This window comes from Cynocephalus volans, chromosome X, assembly GCF_027409185.1.
Source record: "Cynocephalus volans isolate mCynVol1 chromosome X, mCynVol1.pri, whole genome shotgun sequence".
Classification (NCBI taxonomy): domain Eukaryota; kingdom Metazoa; phylum Chordata; class Mammalia; order Dermoptera; family Cynocephalidae; genus Cynocephalus; species Cynocephalus volans.
This window is the reverse complement of record NC_084478.1, coordinates 67,156,872-67,178,359: the sequence shown is the minus strand read 5'-3', so window position 1 is coordinate 67,178,359 and position 21,488 is coordinate 67,156,872. Positions and strand designations below refer to the sequence as shown.

General features: G+C 39.2%; 1 protein-coding gene across 3 annotated transcripts in view; it reads right to left on the bottom strand.

The window, feature by feature from the left end:
- Positions 1-21,488, bottom strand: part of PHF8 (PHD finger protein 8) — a 102,692-nt gene that overhangs the window by 80,430 nt on the left and 774 nt on the right. For all 3 annotated transcript variants that reach the window (XM_063084365.1, XM_063084367.1, XM_063084366.1), the window contains exons 2-4: positions 20,568-20,757; positions 1,034-1,119; positions 559-667 (exon numbers count right to left, since the gene is read on the bottom strand). In XM_063084365.1, coding sequence (XP_062940435.1) covers positions 559-667; positions 1,034-1,119; positions 20,568-20,665 — 293 coding nt within the window. In that variant the 5' untranslated portion in view covers positions 20,666-20,757. The remainder of the gene's footprint in view (positions 1-558; positions 668-1,033; positions 1,120-20,567; positions 20,758-21,488) is intronic.

The following is a 21,488-nucleotide window of genomic DNA, read 5'->3' as shown; positions in this document are numbered from 1 at the left end:
TGCTCAATTGAAGATTAATAAGCTCAGCTTAATAGAAAAAACTCTGATTGTAAAAGAAATACATGACTACTAAAAAAATTTTTAGGGGGAGCTGGCCAGTTAGCTCAGTTGGTTAGAGCATGAAGTCGTAACACCAAGGTCAAGGGTTCAGATCCCCGAGCTGCCCAGCCACCAAAAAAAAAAAAAAAAAATTTTTTTTTGTTTTTAAAGAGTTTTCTCTTCTCTACAATGAGAGAATTAAACTTTCTGATCTTTAAGACTCCTTCTAGTTCTAGTACTTCTTGGGTCCACGTAAGTGTCCTCTGCAGACTTAACTAAATATTGTCTCCCAACCACCAAAAATTTCTACAAGTGGACCTTAATGTACTCTGTACATCAAATGAAACTCTACCTACTATTTCTCAGAAACTGACCAAAACAGAAGTTCCCTCCATAGAGGGAACTTGTAGAGCCCTGAACATCCACAAAAAGCCTCAGTATGTTGGTAAGCTGGGAAGAGATGGGTCCCAGTCTCCCAGAGCCCTGGTGTTCACCAGCCCTTCAGCCAGGGGTTCTCACCTGTCAAAAGTCCTACTCCGGAGCTCTCGAATGAATGTAGGACTCCCAGTCTTCACTGGCTTCACCTTGTGTGCATCATGCCCTTTTGAAGATCCACGGCGTTTTTTCACTAAGCCACAAAAAGACATGAGATTGTAAGAATGGCCATAAGCTATGATTCCAAGAGCAAATGCCTCAGCAGATCCTTCTCCTCTACCAATCCAACAACCCTTTGGAGTACCTGCAGTCAATGAGGCACTCACAGACTCAAGAAAGTTCCCAACGAAGATGGGTGCATCCTCTAGGCAATCCCTAGAAACGGAGGGAGGTGAAGCTATGTACTTCTACCCTCAGCTGCTGGCCTGCACAGGCTTCTGATATTTCCTAATAAAGATGAATCTGAAGCACTCGGGCAAAGGCAATTGCCCTCCCAAGCTTCCTTTCCTTTGTCTCTCCTCTGGACTTTTTTCTCTTGGAAACCCTAAGATCTACTTACTAATGGAGGGCCCATGTAAGACCTCGCAGTTGGGGCAGTGGTAGAGGTCAATGTCAGCAGCCTTCTCCTCTTCAACACCAACACAACTGGAAAAGAGAAAACCAGCCAAGGGTAATGGGAATTTTATGTTTTATAAGGCCTAGAATAGTGCTGTCTAGTACAGGTACATGTGGCTATTTACATTTAAATTCATTAAAATTAAGTAAAATTTAAAATACAGTTCCTTCATCACACTATCTACATTTCAAGTGCTCAGTAGCCACATGTGGTTAATGGTTATCATATTGGGCAAATTATAATACATTTTCATCAATGCAAAAATTCTAATGGACTACACTAGTCTAAAACAATTATGACAGAATGAAAAATGTACACAGAGTAAAGATTCATTAAACCTCAGAATGGTCAAAGCTGGGAGAGACTCTAGAGCAGCACTATCCAATAGAAATGTAATGTGAGCCAAATGTAATTTTAGATGTTCTAGTAGTCACATTAAAAAGGTAAAAAGAAAGAGGTGAAATTAATTTTAACAATATTTTATTTAACCCATATACACAAAACATTATTTCAACATATAACCCAAATTTTAAACTTTGTGATACTTTATTAAACGAAAGGGATTAAAAAGCATATTTTATAGTCAACAATTGATCTGAGTAAAGGACTACAGGTAGTCATTTTTCTTTTCCTTATCTGTATTTTCTAATTTTCTACAATGAACATATGTTATTTCATATTTTAAAGTCTAAAAAAGATTTATTTAATTTTGAAAATTTGACTTTGCATGTATGTGAGATGGTGCTAAGGGTTAAATGCATCCCGCAAAAGTTAATGTAATGGAAACCTAACACTCATTGTTAACAGCCTTTTAAGAGGGTAGGAAATCCAATTATGGTACTTGAAAGGTAGAACCTTTGAGAGGTGACTGGATCATGAGGACTGTGCCCTTATGGATGGATTAATACATTCATGGAGTAATGAGTTATCATAGGCGTGGTTCTGATGGCTTTATAAAGAGAGTGAGTGAGAAGGTTAGCTGGCTTGCTCCTGCCATTCCTTGCCATGTGACAACCTGCAACGCTGCAGAGTCATCACTAAGAAGGCCTTCACCAATGTGTTCCCTAGACCTGGGACTTCCCAGCCTCCAAAACTGTAAGAAATAAATTTCATTTTCTTTCAAAATTACCTGGTTTCAGGTATTCTGTTACAAGTAACAGAAAAGGACTAATACATATGGTAATCTCACAAAATTAAACCTGTCCCTCACCAGGGAAGGCACCAGCAGTGCTCCAAATAACTTCTGGCTAAGATTAACTTCCTAAAACCTTTGGTTGGCCACACACAGCAGGAAGCATAAAAATAGGGCAGAGCTCAAATAGTTTCAGCCAAGATCATGCTCGTAAACTGACTTCCTGGGATCAGGACCCCATCACCCCACCATCTTCCCGACTAATAATCCTATGCCTGTAAACCTATAGCATATCAATAAATGGGGGCTATCACCAACAACTTTGTAGGGACTTCTTTAAGGACTCAATCAGATCATGCATATAAAGTATGTAGCACAGTGAACACAGAGTCTGGTACACAGTAAGTAATCAATAAGTGATAACCGATATTATTTCTTTTACCTAGTCAAACCCTCACCCTTCACCTGCCTAAACCTTCTTTAAATACATTCCCCAGACCTTGTAGCATTAACTCACATCCCTGGACTGCATGCTCTGCCTCATACCCCTGTTACCCTTGGACACTGCTCATGAAGGAAGTCCCTCCAGTCATCTTTTTCTCCTGAAATTTCATCCCATATGGCTATGTGCTTTCTCTACACCAAACACCCACTGCTCAACTCCCTTCCTAACTTTTCTGTAGTACCTCAGCAATCCCATCTGTTGGTAAACAAACAGTTCTACAATTGTATCCCCTTCAACAAACCCTCCTTCACCTTCCTGGCTTAACTGAATGCAGCTTCTCCTACAAGAAAACCAAAACCTGGTAGCCACTGATTTACCTCTCACTTTCTCCCTCCACTATACCCTGAAGTAGGCATTCTAGCATCCAATTAAGAACTCAGACTTTAGGACCAGACTGTCTCGGTTTCCAACCTGGCTATGCCACTTACTACCTGTGGGATCTTGGGCAAGTTACTTAACCTCTCTGGACGTCAGTTTCCTCATCTGTAAAACGGGGATAAAAACTGTACCTACTTCAGAAGATTGTTATCAAAAGTAAATGAATTAATTTATGTAAAGTGTTTAGAACAACGCTTGGCACGTAGTAAGTGCTCCACATATGTTTGCTATTATTAATCCATGTCCTATCAATTCTATCTCCTAATTAGCTTTCAGTTGTGCCCTTCTGTCATCCTTCCTGCCCCTGCCCTAAACCAGGCCACTATCATCTCTAACTGGGATTCTTGTCCTACCCTCCTAACTGGGCTCCTGGCCTCTACTCTGTCCCTACCGAACTGGTCCACCACACTACAGCCAAAGCGATCATTTAAAAACACTAATTTGATCTTGTCAACCCATGCTTAAAACCCCTCACAGGCTTCTTATTTTTCTTAAGGTAAAGTATAAACTTATTATGGGCTCACCTCTTGCCCCTCACACACAGTGTCAGCTACATAACTTGTGGGGCCTAGTGCAAATGAAAAGCAGGAGATTCTTGTTCAAAAAACAGAAAAAAAAACTTTTCCCTTTCTTCCATGGTCTCTCTCCACCAGCATATGACTCAGCATACAGTGTGCATACACACTTGACCTGATTTTCTCCACACTTGCACCTGGGTCCAGAGCCCCAGGCAGCCAGCCAAGAACCTGTTTAGGGAGGCAGCAGAAGGTAGGACCACACATGAGCCAAGGCTCTAAGACCACAGCACACACTCCATTGTCCCATCACATACAGAACACAAAGGTAAAATTATATAGAATTTCAAGACAATCGCAGAGCATTTTAAATTTCAAGCACGTGGCCCCATGTGACTACAGTGATTGCACACCCACAAAGCTGACCATGCTCTAAAAAGCCAGCTGGACCTGAGTGCCATGCTGTTTCTGGCATCCCGGCTTCATCACATGTGGCCCCTTCTGCCGTGGCTCCATTCGCACCACCACACACACCATTCCTATTTCAGCTCTCACCACACTGACTTAAACTGCCCATTTACTTACTGTCTCCCGCCACTATCAAAAGTCCTCACTTTCTCTATCTCCCAGTCTTGCTTTACTTATTATTCCACCCAATTCAACAAACGTTCATTGTGCTAGATTAACACCTCACATCAGGGAGGTAGATAAATGAAAATCAGACTTCTGGTTGCACTGTGTCGATAATTATCACCAGGGACCAAGGGTGCTAAATGATGTTTTCCTCTGGGTGGCTTCCTTAGTGAAGAGGACAATCATCACAGCACCAGGTCTCAAGATTAAGATGAATTATCCACAATGTGAACCACAGAGCCTGGCACATGGTAGGTGGGCACTTAATTAATATTTGTTAAGTAAAGAAATACATAAATTCAACAAATATTTATTGAGCAGATACTGCCCTCATGAAGTTGACATTCTAGAGGGGAAGACACGCAGTGCCAGAAAGTTTTCTAAGTGCTACAAAGTAAATAAAGCAGAGTAACAGAATGGTAAGTAAATGAGTGAATTAGAAGCATACATAATAGGAAATGAGAAGAAAACTGAGCTATGAATTTTACATATATTATTATATTTAATCTCCATAACAAATCAGGGCATTCTGTACAATATTAAGAGACACTACAACACAGAGGTTAAAAGTACAGATTCGGGAGCTGAAACAGCTGCCAAGGTGAGCTAAGGCTCGCGTGGCACTCAGGGCTCAGTCTAAGGCCCGGAGGGGAAGGAAGCACCCACAGCCAGAGCAGCTGCCGAGGTGAGCAGAGACCTCATCTCCAGAGGAATACAGTAATGTTCAAATTTCAGACCCAACAGAACAAGGAATCCTTGAACTGTCTGAAAAAGAATTCTGAGCAATGATCTTAAGAAAAGTCGAAGAGACAAAAGAAGACTCGATTAGAAAACACAATGAAACAAGGAAAAATATCCAGAATATGAAGGAGGAAATTTACAAAGAGATTAATACCTTAAAAGACAGTATAGCAGAACTCCTAGAAATGAAAGATTCACTTAACAAAATAAAAAACACAACAGAGAGCTTGAGCAGCAGGCTAGAGCGAGCAGAAGATAGAATTTCAGAGCACGATGATGGTCTTTTCAAAATAACCCAGGCAGACAAAAAAAAAGAAAAACAATTAAAAATAATTTTAAAAATCTAAGAGAGATAATAGACAACCTCAAACACTCTAACATCCAAATTGTGAGTATTCCAGGAGGGGAGAAGAAAGGAAAAGATATTGAAAACGTATTCAAGGAAACAATAACAGAACACTTCCAAGGTGTAGGGAGAGATGCAGACCTTCAGATCCAGGAAGCTCAAAGGTCCCCAAACAGATTCAATCCAAAAAGATCCTCCCCGAGACACATTATAGTCAAATTTGCAAAACTCAAAGACAAAGAGAGAATTCTAAAAACAGCAAGAGAAAGGTGTCAAGTCAGCTATAAGGGAACCCTCACCAGACTAACAGCAGACTTCTCAACTGAAACCAGGAGAAAGTGGAATGATATATTCAAAATGCTAAAAGAAAAAAAATTGCCAGCCAAGAATTCTTTACCCAGCAAGGCTCCCCTTCAGAAATGAGGGAGAAATAGTGTATTTCTCAGACAAAGAAAAATTGTGGGAGTTCATCACCACACGACCAGCTCTGCAAGACATTCTCAAGGGAGTCCTGCATCTGGAATATGAAAAATGATGATCACTATCATGAATACACAAGAAAGAGAAAAACCCACTGTTAAAACAAAAATGCCAGTGAGAAAGGGAAAGAAGTTAAATCATGCCACCTTAAATTTCCAACTAACATTGAAGAAGAGAAATAAAAGGGGAAATAATGATCAAAAGATATTTAAATCATCTAAACTAAAAGCAATTAAATGGCAGGAATTAAACAATATCTGTCAGTAACTACCCTAAATTTGAATGGATTAAACTCCCCATTCAAAAGACACAGACTGACTGACTGGATTAAAAAGCTAGACCCAAGTATATACTGTCTTCAAAAGACCCACCTCACCTATACAAACACATAAAGACTAGAAGTGAAGGGATGGAAAAAGATATACCATGCAAATGGAAACCAAACGAGCAGAGTAGCTATTATAACATTAGATAAAATAGACTTTAAACCAAAAAACATAAAAAGAGACAAAGAAGGTCACTATATAATAATAAAAGGATCAATCCAGCTAGAAGACATAACAATCATAAATATGTATGCACCCAATACTGGAACACCCAGATATGTAAAGCAAACACTCTTAGACCTAAAGAAAGAAACAGGCCCTAATACATTAATAGTGGGTGACCTGAATACCCCTCTCTCAGTATGGGAGAGATCTTCCATGCAACAAATCAATAAAGAGATACAGGATTTAAACTACACCTTACACCAACTGGACCTGGCAGATATATACAGAACATTTCACCCAACAACTAAACAATATACATTCTTCTCATTAGCACCTGGAACATTCTCCAGGATAGACCACATATCAGGTCACAAATCTAGTCTCAGCAAATTAAAAAAAACTGAAATCATTCCAAGTATATTTTCAGACCACAATGGACTAAAACTGGAAATCAATAACAAGCAAAGCCCTGGAAACTATACAAATACATGGAAACTAAACAATAGGCTTCTGAATGACCTGTGGGACCAAAAAGAAATTAAACAGGCTATCAAAAACTTTCTTGAAACTAATGAAAATAAAGACACATCATACAAAACCTGTGGGATACTGCAAAAGCAGTACTAAGAGGGAAATTTATTGCAATAAATGATTACATCAATGGAATGGAGAGAGTTCAAATAAATGACCTAATGCTACACCTCAAAGAACTAGAAAAACAACAACAATCTCCAATCCTAAAGGCAGCAGACAGAAAGAAATAATTAAGATCAGAGCAGAACTAAATGAAATAGAGACCCAAAAAACAATAGAAAAGAACAAAACAAAAAGTTGGTTTTTCAAGAAGATAAATAAAACAGGCAAACCATTAGCTAGGTTAACAAAATAAAGAAAAGAGAAGACCCAAATAACAAAAATTAGAAATGAAAAAGGAGACATTACAACCAATACCACAGAAATACAAAGAACCATTAAAGACTATTATAAACAACTGTATGACAACAAATATGAAAACCTGGAAGATATGGATAAGTTTCTGGACACATACAAACTACCCAGACTGAACCAAGAAGAGATAGAAAACCTGAATAGACCAATAACAAGCAACAAGATTGAAGCAGTAATCAGCAATCTTCCAACAAAGAAAAGCCCAGGTCTGGAGGGCTTTACACCTGAATTCTCTCAAACCTTTAAAGAGGAATAAATACCAATGCTCCTCAAACTATTCCAAAAAACTGAAACAGAAGCCACTCTCCCAAAATCATTTTATGAGGCCAACATAACTCTGATACCAAGAGCAGACAAAGACACAACAAAAAAAGAAAATTACAGGCCAATGTCTTTGATGAACATAGATGCAAAAATCCTCAACAAAATATTAGCAATCAGAATACAGCAACACATCAAAAAGAAATTATACACCATGATCAAGTGGGATTCATCCCAGGGATGCAAGGATGATGGTTCAACATACGAAAGTCAATAAATGTGATACACCACATCAACAAACTCAAGTACAAAAACCATATGATTATCTCAATAGATGCTGAAAAAGCATTTGACAAAATTCAGCATCTCTTCATGATAAAGACTCTCAACAAATTAGGTATTAGAGGAAAACAATAAAAGCCATCTATGACAAGCCCACCACCAGGATCATGCTGAATGGGAAAAAACTGAAGGCTTTTCCCTTAAGAACAGGAACCAGACAAAGATGCCCACTCCAACCACTTCTACTTAACATAGTACTGGAATTACTAGCCAGAGCAATCAGGCAACAGAAAGAAATAAAGGGCATCCAGACTGGAAAAGACGAAGTCAAACTGTCCCTAATTGCAGATAACATGATATTATACATAGAAAAATCTAAAGACTCTATCAAAAATCTCCTAGAGCTGGAAAAACAACAACAACAACACTCCTAGAGCTGATTAATAATTTCAGTAACACTGCAGGATACAAAATAAATGCCCCCAAATCAGTTGCATTTATATTCTCCAATAATGAGCTAACAGAAAGAGAAATCAAGAAAGTAAGCCCATTTACAACAGTGACAAAAAGTATAAAATACCTAGGAATCTATTTAACGAAGGAGGTGAAAGATCTCTATAATGAGAACTACAAACCACTATTGAAAGAAATTAAAGAAGATACAAAAAGATGGAAAGACATTCCATGCTCTTGGATTGGAAGAATTAACACTGTGAAAATATCTAAACTACACAAAACAATCTCCATATTCAGTGTAATCCCCATCAAAATACCAATGACATTCTTCACAGAAATGGAAAAAACAATCTTAGCATTCATATGGAACAACAAAAGACCCTGAATAGCCAAAACAATCCTGAGCGGGGGGGGGGGGGGGGGGGGGGGGGGGGAAGCTGGAGGCATAACACTACCTAACTTCAAATTATAGTACAAAGCTATTGTAAACAAAACAGCATGATACTGGCATAAAAACAGACACTAAGACCAGTGGAGCAAAATAGAGAACCCAGAAATCACCCCTCAGGCTTACAGCCATCTGATATTTGACAAAGGCAACAAAAACATACATTGGGGAAAAGACTGCCTCTTCAGTAAGTGGTGCTGGGAAAACTGGATATCCGTACACAGAAGAATGAAACTAGACATGCATCTCTCATCTTATACTAAAATCAACTCAAAATGGATTAATGACTTAAGTATAAGACCTGAAACTGTAAAATTACTAAGGCAAAATACAGGTGAAACACTTCAGGAACTAGGTCTGGGCACAGGCTTTATGAACATGAGCCTGAAAGCACAGGCAACAAAAGAAAAAATAAACAAATGTGACTATATCAAATTAAAAAGCTTCTGCACAGCAAAGGAAACAATCAATAGTGAAATGACAACCTACAGAGTGGGAGAAAATTCTATGTATCTGACAAGGGCTTAATATCCATAATATACAAGGAACTCAAGCAATTATACAGTAAAAAAAAAAAAAAAACCTAATTAAAAAATGGGCAAAGGAGCTGAATAGACATTTTTCAAAGGAAGACATACAAATGGCCAACAGGTACATGAAAAAATGCTCAATATCACTAGTCATTAGGGAAATACAAATTAAAACCATACCGAGATATCATCTCACCTCAGTTATACTGGCTATAATCAAAAAGATGGAGAATAACAAATGCTGGTGGGGGTGTGGAAAGAACGGAATGCTCCTACACCATTGGTGAGACTGTAAATTGGTACAACCACTATGGACAGTATGGAGGTTTCTTAAACAACTACAGATAGATCTTCCATACAATCCAGCAATCCCACTTTTGGGTATATACCCAAAGGAATGGAAGTCATCATGTTGAAGGGATACCTGCATTCTCATGTTCATCATAGCACTGTTTACAATAGTCAAGATATGGAACCAACCTAAATGTCCATTGGTGGATGACTGGATAAGGAAAATGTGGTATGTATACACCATGGAATACTACTCTTCCATAAAAAAGAATGAAATTCTCCCATTTGCAACAACATGGATGAGCTTGGAGAAACTTATGTTGAGTGAAATAAGCAAAGCACAGAAGGATAAATACCACATGTACTCACTCATAAGTGGGAGCTAAGAGAGAAAAAAGGAAGGAAAGACCACAGTGGTGTGTTGGACTTGCAGAGGGAGAGAGCACACCTGTAGGGATACAAAGTGGAGCAGGGGAAAGGGAGATGGGTAGGGAGGTCGGGGATAATTGGGTGGGGTACACAGGGTATAATCACAATTTGTGGTAATGGGAATGCTGCTGGTATGAATCTGGCCATCACATCTTGGGCACAAGTGATGACAATCAGCTTTGCATCTCATGAATATTCATAACCAATGAAAAAAAGTACAGACTTGGGAGCCAACTGCCTGGGTTTGAATTTCACTTCTGCCACTTGTGAACTTAGGCAATTTACTTAACCTCTCTTACCTCAATTTCTACATCTGTGAAATGGAAATATTAAAAGTACCCACCTTATATGGTTGTTATGAGGATTAAATGAGGTAAAAAGGTAAAGTACTTAAAGTACCTCAAACATGATAAGTATTAGCTATCATCATTAATATTATTCAAATTTAACAGGTAAGAAATCTGAGTCTGAGTGGTTAAATAAATTGTTGGCAATTACAAAAGTAGTAAGTAGCAGAGCAGGATAAAAATTCAAGTCTTCGTGACTCCACTGAAACACTATAATATATAACTAGAATATGTGATGTAATTAGTAGAGTCAAATGCTGTTGAGAATACAAAAGTGGGTACTCAATTCCTCCAGATGTATGGAAATGAGTGGAAGCTGAGGAGTGGAGAGGCCTGAGATGTGATGAGATTGCTCAAGATCCTATCTGGCTTGTTATCTGCTCAACCTCTGCTCTCTGAGGGTGCCCAAGGAGCCAGGTCCTGTCATCACCTATGCCCTGGAAAGTCAATATTTCATTCATGAATAAAAAAGAGCACATTTTACCTTCCTTCACTAAAAAATATCAGAAAAACCCAAGTCAATTTCTGCTTTCCTGAAATAACCTTGACCAAACAGAGCACCGGTGTTTCTCAAATTTTAGAGAACATCAGAAATATCTGGAGGACTTGTTAAAACACAGATTTGGGCCCCATCCCCAAAGACCCTGATTCACTAGGTCTGGGGTAGGGCCTATAAATGTGCATTTCGAACAAGTTCCCAAGTGATGCTGATGTTACTGGTCCAGGGACCACATTTTAAGGAATAACGATCTACAATAGCCCTCAAATTCTCCCTGCTTCCACCCTTGGTCCTCTCTTTGAGTCTGTCTTCAAACAGCCAAAACCTAAATCAGATCACAACTCTCCTTTGCTCCAAACCCTTCTGTGGCTCCCATCCCATCCAGAGTAAAAACCAAATCCTTACAATGGCCCACAGGGCCCTATACCTGTGGTTCTCAAACTTTAATGTGCATCAGCATCATCTGAAGGGCTGTTAAACCATAGATTCCTGGACCCCACCTCCAGAGTTTCCGATTCAGTTAAGTCTGGAATGGGATGCAAGAATTGGCCTAACCAGTTCCCAGGTGATGCTTACCCCACTGTCCCAGGGACCACACTTGGAGAATCACTGCCCTATGTGATCTGCACCGCCGCCCCTCACCCTTAACCTCAGCTTCTACTACCCTCCCCTAGCTTACTGTTATAACAACATTGGCCGCCTTGCTGTGACCAGAATGGTAACATGCCAGGATTGCTCACCATTCAGGTCCTTTATTTCCTCTACTGGAACCTCTCCCCAACTTACCAGCACCATTCCCTCCCTCACTTTACTTCAGACCTCTGCTCATATGTAACCCATCCATAATCACCTTATATAAAATAACCACACCCCCAGCTCTGGGAGTGGCACTCCTCTCCTGCTCACCCTGCTTTATTTTTCTCTATACCATTTATTATAACTTGACATTCTATATAGTTAGCTGTTAGTTTACTGTCTCATGTTCACTGCTGTATCCCCCGGTGTCTAGAACAATGGCTGGCCCACAGCACACATCTGTTGAATAAATAAGTGAATAAATGAATGAAGCCATCTTATTTTCTAGCCTGAAATTATCTAGAAGTCACAGCCTATTTTATTCATCTCTATCTCCCACAGTTCTTAGCTTACTCCTTGGCAAACAGTAACTAATCTATAAGTATTTATTGCGTGAATATTCTAGGTGACAGAGAGGATTAAGTATCTACTGTGCCAGGGACTGTGCTAGATGCTTTATAGATATCTGTTAAGCCTCACAATAGCCATATGAAATAAGAACTATCCGTGTTTTAAAGGTGAGAAAACAGAAGCTTAGAGAGGTGAAATGACCTGCCCAGTCACAGAGCTAGTAAATGGAAGAGATGGTATTCCAGCCAGGTTTTCCTGACTTCCAAGTCATGCTTTCTGCACTGTGCACCACTGCCTCTGTTTCCAAAAGAGACTTTCATTTAGCTGCCATAACTCAGTCCTGGACATCATGCCTATCAGACCTTCCACAGTATCCTGAATTTCCATGGCACCCCTCTGAGGGACGCTGAGCTTTGGTACATGTTTGCCATCCCAAACTCCTTCCAGGTGGCCTGGGGCAAAAATTATGCCACCCCAGTGTTTGAGGAACAGTTTTACATCTTGACTGTGGTGATTACATGAATCTACAAATGTGATAAAATTGTACAGAACATACACATGCACAAACGAGTGTATGTAAAACTGATGAAATCAGAATAAGATCAGTGGATTATATGAATGTCAGTTTCCTGGTTTTAATATTGCACTACAGTTATAGAAGATGTTACCATGGATGAAATTGGGTGAAGGGTATAGAGACCCCCATCCCCATACATTTTTTTGCAACTTCCTGCAAATCTACAATTATTTTAAAATAAAAAGTTGTAAAAAAAATTATGCCATTCCAAAAGACATCCTATGAACCCTGACAGTGCAGGCTGTCCTTCTGACCCTTCTAACTCCACACCCTACAAGACACCCTACAAGAATTTCTCCAGGGCAGAAATTCTGTAGCCTATACATTATCTATTATATCTAGTAGGCCCTGAATATGAATGCTAGGACTTCTCTTTGCCACACACTCCCAAAGCTGCAGGTTACCCTTCTGCTCTTCTGCTGTTCCAAAAACAATGGTGTTCACTTTAACCTAATTTCACTTAGAACAAAAATGTGGAGTGCGTGTGTGAGTTTATAAACCCTGATTTTCGCTATCTTCCCCAACTTCTTTCTAACAACTTGACATGAACAGTGCTTTATACAATCTATAGTACTATATTTTATAGCAAGAGTCCAAGAGACCCAAGTTTGACTCGTGGCCCAGCAGCTAACTGGCTGTGTAGCTTTGGGCAAGTTATTTAACCTCATGGAGGAAGATAGTAGCTCCAAAGAGCTGTTGCAAAGATTCTGGTTCTGTAACTTCTGGTTCTGGAACAATGTAGAGTAGACACATTTCTCCCTATTCCTCCCACTAAGTACAGCTATAAACCTTGGACATTATACACAAAGCAAACATAAGAAGACTCTGAAAGGTAGAGAGAAGAAGGAACACCAACTAAGACCCACCCACCTAACAGGTGGTGGATTTCAACAGAGACCATGTGGGGAACCTGAACTTCCACCCCCAACCTGGCAGTAATGAAGTGGTACCTCCTTCCTGCCACTGAAGTGCACTGTCTGAAGAGGCCTGCAAAAACAGGAGTTTTAAATAATATCCAGAGTCTCATAATATAATACACGAACTGCCCAGGATATAATTAAAATAATCACTCATCACATCAAGAACAAAGAAAATCACAGCTTGAATGAGAAAAGAAAATCAACAGATGCCAGCACTGATGTGACACAGATGTTGAAATTATCTGTCAAGGATTTTCAAAGAGCCATCATAGAAATGCTCCAGTGAGCAATTACAAACATTCCTGAAACAAATGAATAAATAGAAAGTGTCAGCCAAAAATAGAAAGGCTCTGCAAAGAAACAGAAGATACAAAAGAACCAAACAGAACTTTTAGAACTGAAAAATACAGTAATAAATGAAAACTCACTGGATGAGTACAATAGCAGAATGGAGATAACAGAAGAAAGAATCAGTAACTTGAAGATAGAACCATAGAAACTACCCAGTCTGAACAACAGAAAGAAAATAGGTAAAAAAAAAATGAACAGTACTTTAGCAACCTACAGGACTATAACACAAGACAAACCTAAAGAAATCCATACTTAGACATGGCTGAAAGCAAAAGACAAAGGAAAAATCTTGAAAGCAATGAGAGAGAGAAATGACACATTACCTAAAGGAGAAGATCTCTCATCAGAAACCACGGAGGCCAAAAGGAAGTAGCACAACAGTTTTCAAGTGCTGAAAGAAAAGAACTGGAAACCCAGAATTCAATATCAAGTGAAAAGATCCTCTAGGAAATCAAGACATACTCAGATGAAGGAATACTAAAAGTATTTGTTGCCAAAAGACCTATCCTAAAAGAACGTGTATAGGAAGCTCTCTAAACAGAAAGGAAATGATAAAAGAAGGAATCTTAGGGCTGGCTGGTTAGCTCCATTGGCTAGGGTGCAGCCTTATAACACCAAGGTCAAGGGTTCAAATCCCTATATAGGCCAGCTGTCAAAAAAAAAAAAAAAAAAAAGGAATCTTGGAACATCAGGAAATAGGAGAGAATAAGGGAAAAGAACAAGGGAAAGAGTACTTACAGTATACTTTCCCTCTCCTCTTGAGTTTTCCAAATCATGTTTGATGGTTCAAGCAAAAATTGTAACACTGTCTGATGTGGTTCTCAATGTAGAACAAATATTAAAGATTAATTATATTATAAACAAGGGAGCATAAAGGAATTTAAAGGGAAGTAAAGTTTCTACTCTTCACTCAAACTGGTAAAATGTCAACATCAGTTGATTGTGGTAAGTTATGTATCTATAATGTAATACCCACAGCAAGTACTGAAAAAACTATACAAAGAGATATACTCAAAAACACTATAGATAAATGAAAATTAAATTCTAAAAAAGGGGACTGGTTGGTTAGCTCACTTGATTAAAACACAGTGCTGATAACACCAAGGTCAAGGGTTCAGATCCCGGTACCAGCCAGCTGCCCAAATAAATAAATAAATAAGTGAATTCTAAAAAAGGTTTAAGTAACCCTCAGGAAGGCAGAAGAAAACAGAGGCACAAAGAACAGAGGTAACAAACAGAAATTTTAAATTAAGCCTTAACATATCAATAACTGCATTAAGTATAAATGATCTAAATATACCAACTAAAAGAGATTAGCAAAGTGAATTAAAAAAATACTAGACTACACGTTATCTACAAGAAGCTCACTTCATATATAATACATAAGTAGGTTGAAAGTAATGGGATGGAAAATTATATACCATGTAACCCTTAATCAAAAGAAGGCAGGAGTGGCTACATTAGTATCAGATAAAGTAGACTTCCACACAAAGAAAAGTACCAGAGACAGAGAAGGACACTACATAATGATAAGAGAATCAATGCATCAAGAAGACATAGAAATACTAAGTGCATATGCATCAAATGACAAAGTCCAAAACATATGAAGCAATAAATGATAGAACTGAAAGGAGAAATAGACAAATCCACAATTACAGTTGGACACATCTCCCTCTCAACAACTGACTAAACAACTAGATAGAAAATCAGCAAGGATAGGTAAGAATTCAGTAACACCATCAATCAACAGTAGTTAATTGACATTTGCAGAACACTCCACCCAACAACAGCAGAATACACATTCTTTTCAAGTTACCATGGAACATTTACCAAGATAGACCATATCCTGGACTATAAAACAAATCTCAATAAATTTACAGGTATTGAAATCATACAGAGTACATTCTCTGACCACTATGGAATCAAACTAGAAGTCAATAACAGAACAAGAACAGGAAACTCTACAAACACTTGGAAACTAAACAAAACACGTGTGTGTGTGTGTATGTGACCCATATATAATTCATGGGTCAAATAGGAAGTCTCAAGGGAAATTTAAAAATGCACTGAACAAGGGCCAGCCTGTGGCTCACTCGGGAGACTGTGGTGCTGACAACACCAAGGCCGTAGGTTCGGATCCCTACATAGGGATGGCCGGTTAGCTCACTGGGTGAGCGTGGTGCTGACAACACCAAGTCAAGGGTTAAGATCCCCTTACTGGTCATCTTTAAAAATAAATAAATAAATAAAATAAAATAAAATAAAAATGCACTGAATATAACTTATCAAAATTTGAGGGACACAGCTAAATCAGTGCTAAGAGGGAAATTTACAGCATTAAATATTTACTTTAAAAAAGAGGAAAAGTCTCAAATCAATAATCTAAGCTCCCACCTCTAAAAAGATCAATAAAACTGACAAACCTCTAGCAAGTCTGACAAAGAAAAAGAGAAGACACAAATTTTAATATCAGGAATGAAATGAGATATTTCTACAGAGCCTGTAGATATCAAAAGGATAATATAAGAATACTATGAACAATTCTACAAACATAAATTTGACAACTTAGATGAAATGAATCAATTCCTTGGAAAGTACAAACTACCACAACACACCCAATATAAAATAGATAATTTGAATAGTCCTATAACTATCAAATAGAATTCATAATTTTAAAGCTCCCAAAAAAGATTAAATAAAAAATAAATAAATATAAAAACAAACGTGGGGGGAGGGGTGGGGAAGAAGACACAATTATTACAACAATTCCTTGAACTTGTTAAGGCGAGTGAACAGATATGATGTTGATGGGAGGGAGGGGAGGGAGGGAGGAAAAGGAGGAATTAGCAAAGGGACACGAAAATCAACTACATTGTATATTGATAAATTAAAATTTAAAAAAAAGATTAAAGAAAGATAATCAAGCAAAGTGTTTAGCATAGTGACTGGCATATTACCTAGTGCTCAATAAACGATTGCTAGAACCATTTTACTTAAATCATCACAACCACTCTCAGGGAAACTGAGGCTTCACAGAGAGAAAATCCTTTGCTAATAAGTAACAGAACCAGAATTTGAAACCAGATCTGAAATCAGTGCCCTCTCCTCTAGAGTTTAAAATCCACACCACAACCACCTCCTTGGGGATGTGTCAACCAATATTTCTTTTATAAACGGGAAAACTGTAAAGGAGTGAGATTTTTGCCAGAACCCCAGACATCAATAGATGCTCACCAACTAGTTTTCTCCACTAGTGTACAACAATTATTTTCAAACATTAGGGTGCATCAGAATCACCTGTTTGTTAAAATACAGATTACTCAGTCCCAGTCCCAGACCAAGAGTTTGCATTTTTAACAAATTTCCAGTTAGTAAGCCCCAACAACTGGTGCACAGTAATATGTTAGCTTATCCATCCTGCAATATCAGAGGCTATCACACTCCACAGAAGGGGAAGTAAATGAGACAGGATAAATGCTCTAAATCACTGGTTCTTGAGGGTGGACCCTGCTCACCACTGAATCAGAAACAGTGCAGTTGGAGCCTAGCTATCTTGTGTTTTAACAGGTCTTCCAAGTGATCTGATGCACACTAAAGTTTGAGAGCCACTGCTCTACAAATCAAAGTGTTTTTGCAAAACCCAGACTATTACAGGAGGAATGACGCTATATGAGGATACTTCAAAAAGTTCATGGAAAGATTCATACTATCTTTTATTCCATTTTTCCACAAGTTTCTTGAAGTATTCTCATAACTTTTCCCACTTTTGAGAACCTGGGCTCTGGAATTAGATAACTCAAAGTTCAAATCCACACTCAGAAAGTCACTTAACCTCCATGAGTTCCAGATCCTCATCAGCAAAATGGAATAGCTGCCTCCCTTGCTATATAATCTTTCCAGGGAGTAACTTAGTATTACATACCATAATCCATACCTGGACTTCAAGAAATCTATCCTATGAAGTCATCAGAGATGTGAACAGATTTCTATCACCTCTAGGCATTTGTGGATTTAAAATGTGTGGGCTTAACTATTGTAAGCAACCACGAAAAATCAATATTAATTTTCAATTGTGCTGAAGTACAAACTTAAACAGAGCCACATGTGCGCGCACGTGCAATGCACTGAATAAGCAAGAGCAGCCACCCACCAAGGACCTGATTCTCAGCTAGCTTCCTTGTTCTCCAGCAGCCCATAGAGAGAAGAGATTTTTTAAAATTGGCTTCTTTCACGGAAAAAAAAATTAAGGCAGTTAACTTGTGTCAGGGCACAGAAACACAGGACTTACCATAGAAATGTAATTTTAAAAGGGCCTGGACCATAAACCCATTTCCATATTTGTAAGTTTGGAATTCTGAAAGCCCTCTCTGGTGCTCTGAGTAAATGTCAAGTATCTACTGTGCAAAGATGTTCACCACAATAATGTTTTTTCTTCTTGTTTTAACCAGTACTTTTACCAAGATACAAAATCTTTCCAGAACTCCCAAAGTTTCCTCAAAAAAATTCCAAATAATTTAAGTGCCCACCCATAAAGGAACTAAGTAACTAATTGGTGACACATATATATGGTAGAATATCAGAAATCAGGTTTAGATGAATATTTAACAATCTGGCATATACCCACGTTAAAATGTTAAGTAGGAATAAAAGACGGGTTACAAAATGGTATTTATAATACAATCCCACTTTGTAAAAATATATGTTCATATTTTAAGTCAAAAGACAGGAGTTAATGCACCAAAAAATTTAACAGTGGATTGTGCCAGATAGTGGATTCATAGGTGACTTTTATTTCCTTCTTTATTATTTTCCTGAACTTCCTACAATGAGGATGTCTCACCTATATAATCAGGAAAAAATAAAAAACATTATTTAAAATAAAAATATCTAACTTTCAAGCTTGGGTGTTGATTAAATAATTTATGCAAAGTCCCTGTCATGGGGTCTGACACACAGTAAGCACTCAGGAAGCATTTGTTCTTGTTCCCTGTTTCCAGAGCGTGGAGCTAAGGTCCCTATATATTGCAGGCAGAAGCCCCTTTACCAGGTCTGAACCTACATACTTCCCATACAATCCAAAGTTAGGGGCCACAGGCAATAGTATTTTTCAAGAAGATTCATTCATTCATTCATTCATTCCAAAACATACTCAGCATCTGTTACATGTTTAGCATTGAACTAGTTTCTGGGGATACCAAAAATAAAAAGATGACATCTCTGCCCTCAGGGAGCTCTAGCTAAAATGAGTGACACATACATACTTATAACTATGATATGATGAAAAATTACTTTTTCATAAGGATGAACACAAAGTTTAATGGGGACCCAGAGGAAGGAGGCCTTTTACAAAGGAGATATTCTGTGAGTTGTAAGGGGAGGACATTAGGGGCAACAGCATGTGCAAAGACAAAGAGACATAAAAGAGTATAAAAATTTCCCAGAATTTTGGATAGTTCAACCTTGCTGGGACATAAAGAACAAAGTAAGAGGAATGGCGGGAAATGAGACTGAAAAAGTACATCACAAAAGGTCTTGTCTGTCACACAAAGGAGATTTAATTTATCCTGCAGGGGAATCACTGAAAGAAGAATTTTAAGCTGAGGAGTGACTTGATCAGCACTAGCAAAGGTACCAGTAATCCTCAAAGACATCTTAATCTCCATTTACTTCCAGGGCAAAGGAAAAGGCCCCACCCTCAAGGCCTGTCCCCTCTTAAAAGAAATAACATGAGGCAGTAAGCAGAACTCTGTACCTAGCACACAGTAAATACTCAATAAATATCAGTTAAATATGAATTTGTATACACTTCATGAGAGCAATCCCTGCTGAGGGCAGGATTTTAGCAGCACCAGCACCTTTAGTTCAGTGTTGGGTGTGGTAACAGAAACAGCTCTTCTGGAAGGGACAGGTGACAACTTAAATTCTGAAATCTAACATACCACAGGAGTAGAGCTCCATATATTGTTTTGTTTTATTCCAATGTACAAATACACCCTCATGATTGTCTTTCTATAGATGGGATTCAAATCCCAATAATGGAATAATAAACTGTAGTTTTACTCCACATCCTAACCTCTCTGGAATCCTGGGAGACAAATGCTTATGTGCACATGTGGTTAACTAGAGGTAATTCATTAATAGTTTTACTCCTGTTTTACCCAATATCTCTTCTGCTTAATTCAATTTAGTTGGAAGGTTCTGCAGATAAAATACTATTGCATTTCTACCTCCGTTTATTCAGTGCATGCAAATTGCTTTACAGAGTAGAGAAGGATGTTTTTGATATATTTTATAGGTGAAAACAATGAGACTCAGAAAGGGAAAGCAACTTGTCCAAGGTCACCCTGATATCAAGTTGCAAAGCTATGACTCAAATCCACGGTTGTTGGACTCAAATGTCTCAAAAAAAATGCAGTAATATCTTCCCCCACAGCCAGTGTCTGAGGCGAAACACAACTGCCAGAACACAAAAGTGATACTTTGTGGCTGGAAAGAAGGAGCTTATAGATCTAAAAAATAAAAAATAAAATAAAAATAAAAATAAAAAGAAGGGTACAAAAAAGAAGTACATCGGGGAAAACAGAGAAAGAGTAGAAAACAGAGGCCTATGTCAGCTAGGCCGTGGTCTGCAAGGAGGGATAGAAGAACCTGGATCTGGGAGGGGGTTTGGAATTAATGTGAAATTAATGGGGGGGGGTCTGGGCCAGAACCTAAAACAGAGCCACATCTGGCCACTGCTGCACCCTGTCCCGCCTGGCCTGCTCTCCTTACCTGCCGTGAAACCAGTCCTGGCACATGTCACACTCGATCATGAAGCGAGTCACATCATAAGGCAGCCGGCAGAGGCAATACACTGGCACCGAGGCCATCTTCGCCTGGCCTTGGAGCGTTCTGCGACGGGCCAGGGTCGTGGTGTCAAGAGGGGCGGGAGGCAGCAGCACACGTCCTCTGTGGACGAGGGCTGGGCACAAACAACACTTTTTACAGAGTGAATCAAGGCCCCGGGGCACCCACCCTCAGTTCTCGAATGGGAACTTACAGCCGCCGGGCTGCAACACAGTCGGTACGGCTGTAGGGGGCAATCGGGGAAGGTCCGGCCCCCTTCAGAATTTCTTTCACACGAAAAAAACGGCGCTCGGCCGTCGAGGCCCGCCCCCCCCACACACCTTCTTTGGCCCTGGAGCCTGGGATAACTTCTTTCCGGGTTTCAGGGAAACATCTGAAGTCTTTTCAGGAAACGTCTTTAATCCCTCACTGAGCCCTCTCCCTGTTCGCCCCTGGCTTTTCAGGGCTCCTTTTATTATGACACAAACCACAGCCTAAAAACTGAGGCTGAGGTACCTCAGGAAAGATCCTTCTCTCACCCCCAAACCAGAGAGAGGTGAGGGGTCCCTGAAAGCCGGGCCACGTTATTCGAACATTATCTCAAAACCTTTAGAACAAGGTAGACAAGACTAAGAGCCCAACTCAAATCACAGTTCTAGGGTCGTTTTCCGAGACTCTGAATGATCCTTCTCGTCACTCTCAGTATCACTCCTTCCCCGACCAGGCAGGAGTCTCATCACCCTACTCCCCCCCCCCCAACCTGAAGTAAATCTCAATTTCAGAACTGATCAGCTCGTCCTCTACTTCAAAGATGACAGGGTTCTCGTCGCGCCCCTGCAACTCAATCCCTCGAAACTGACTAGAATT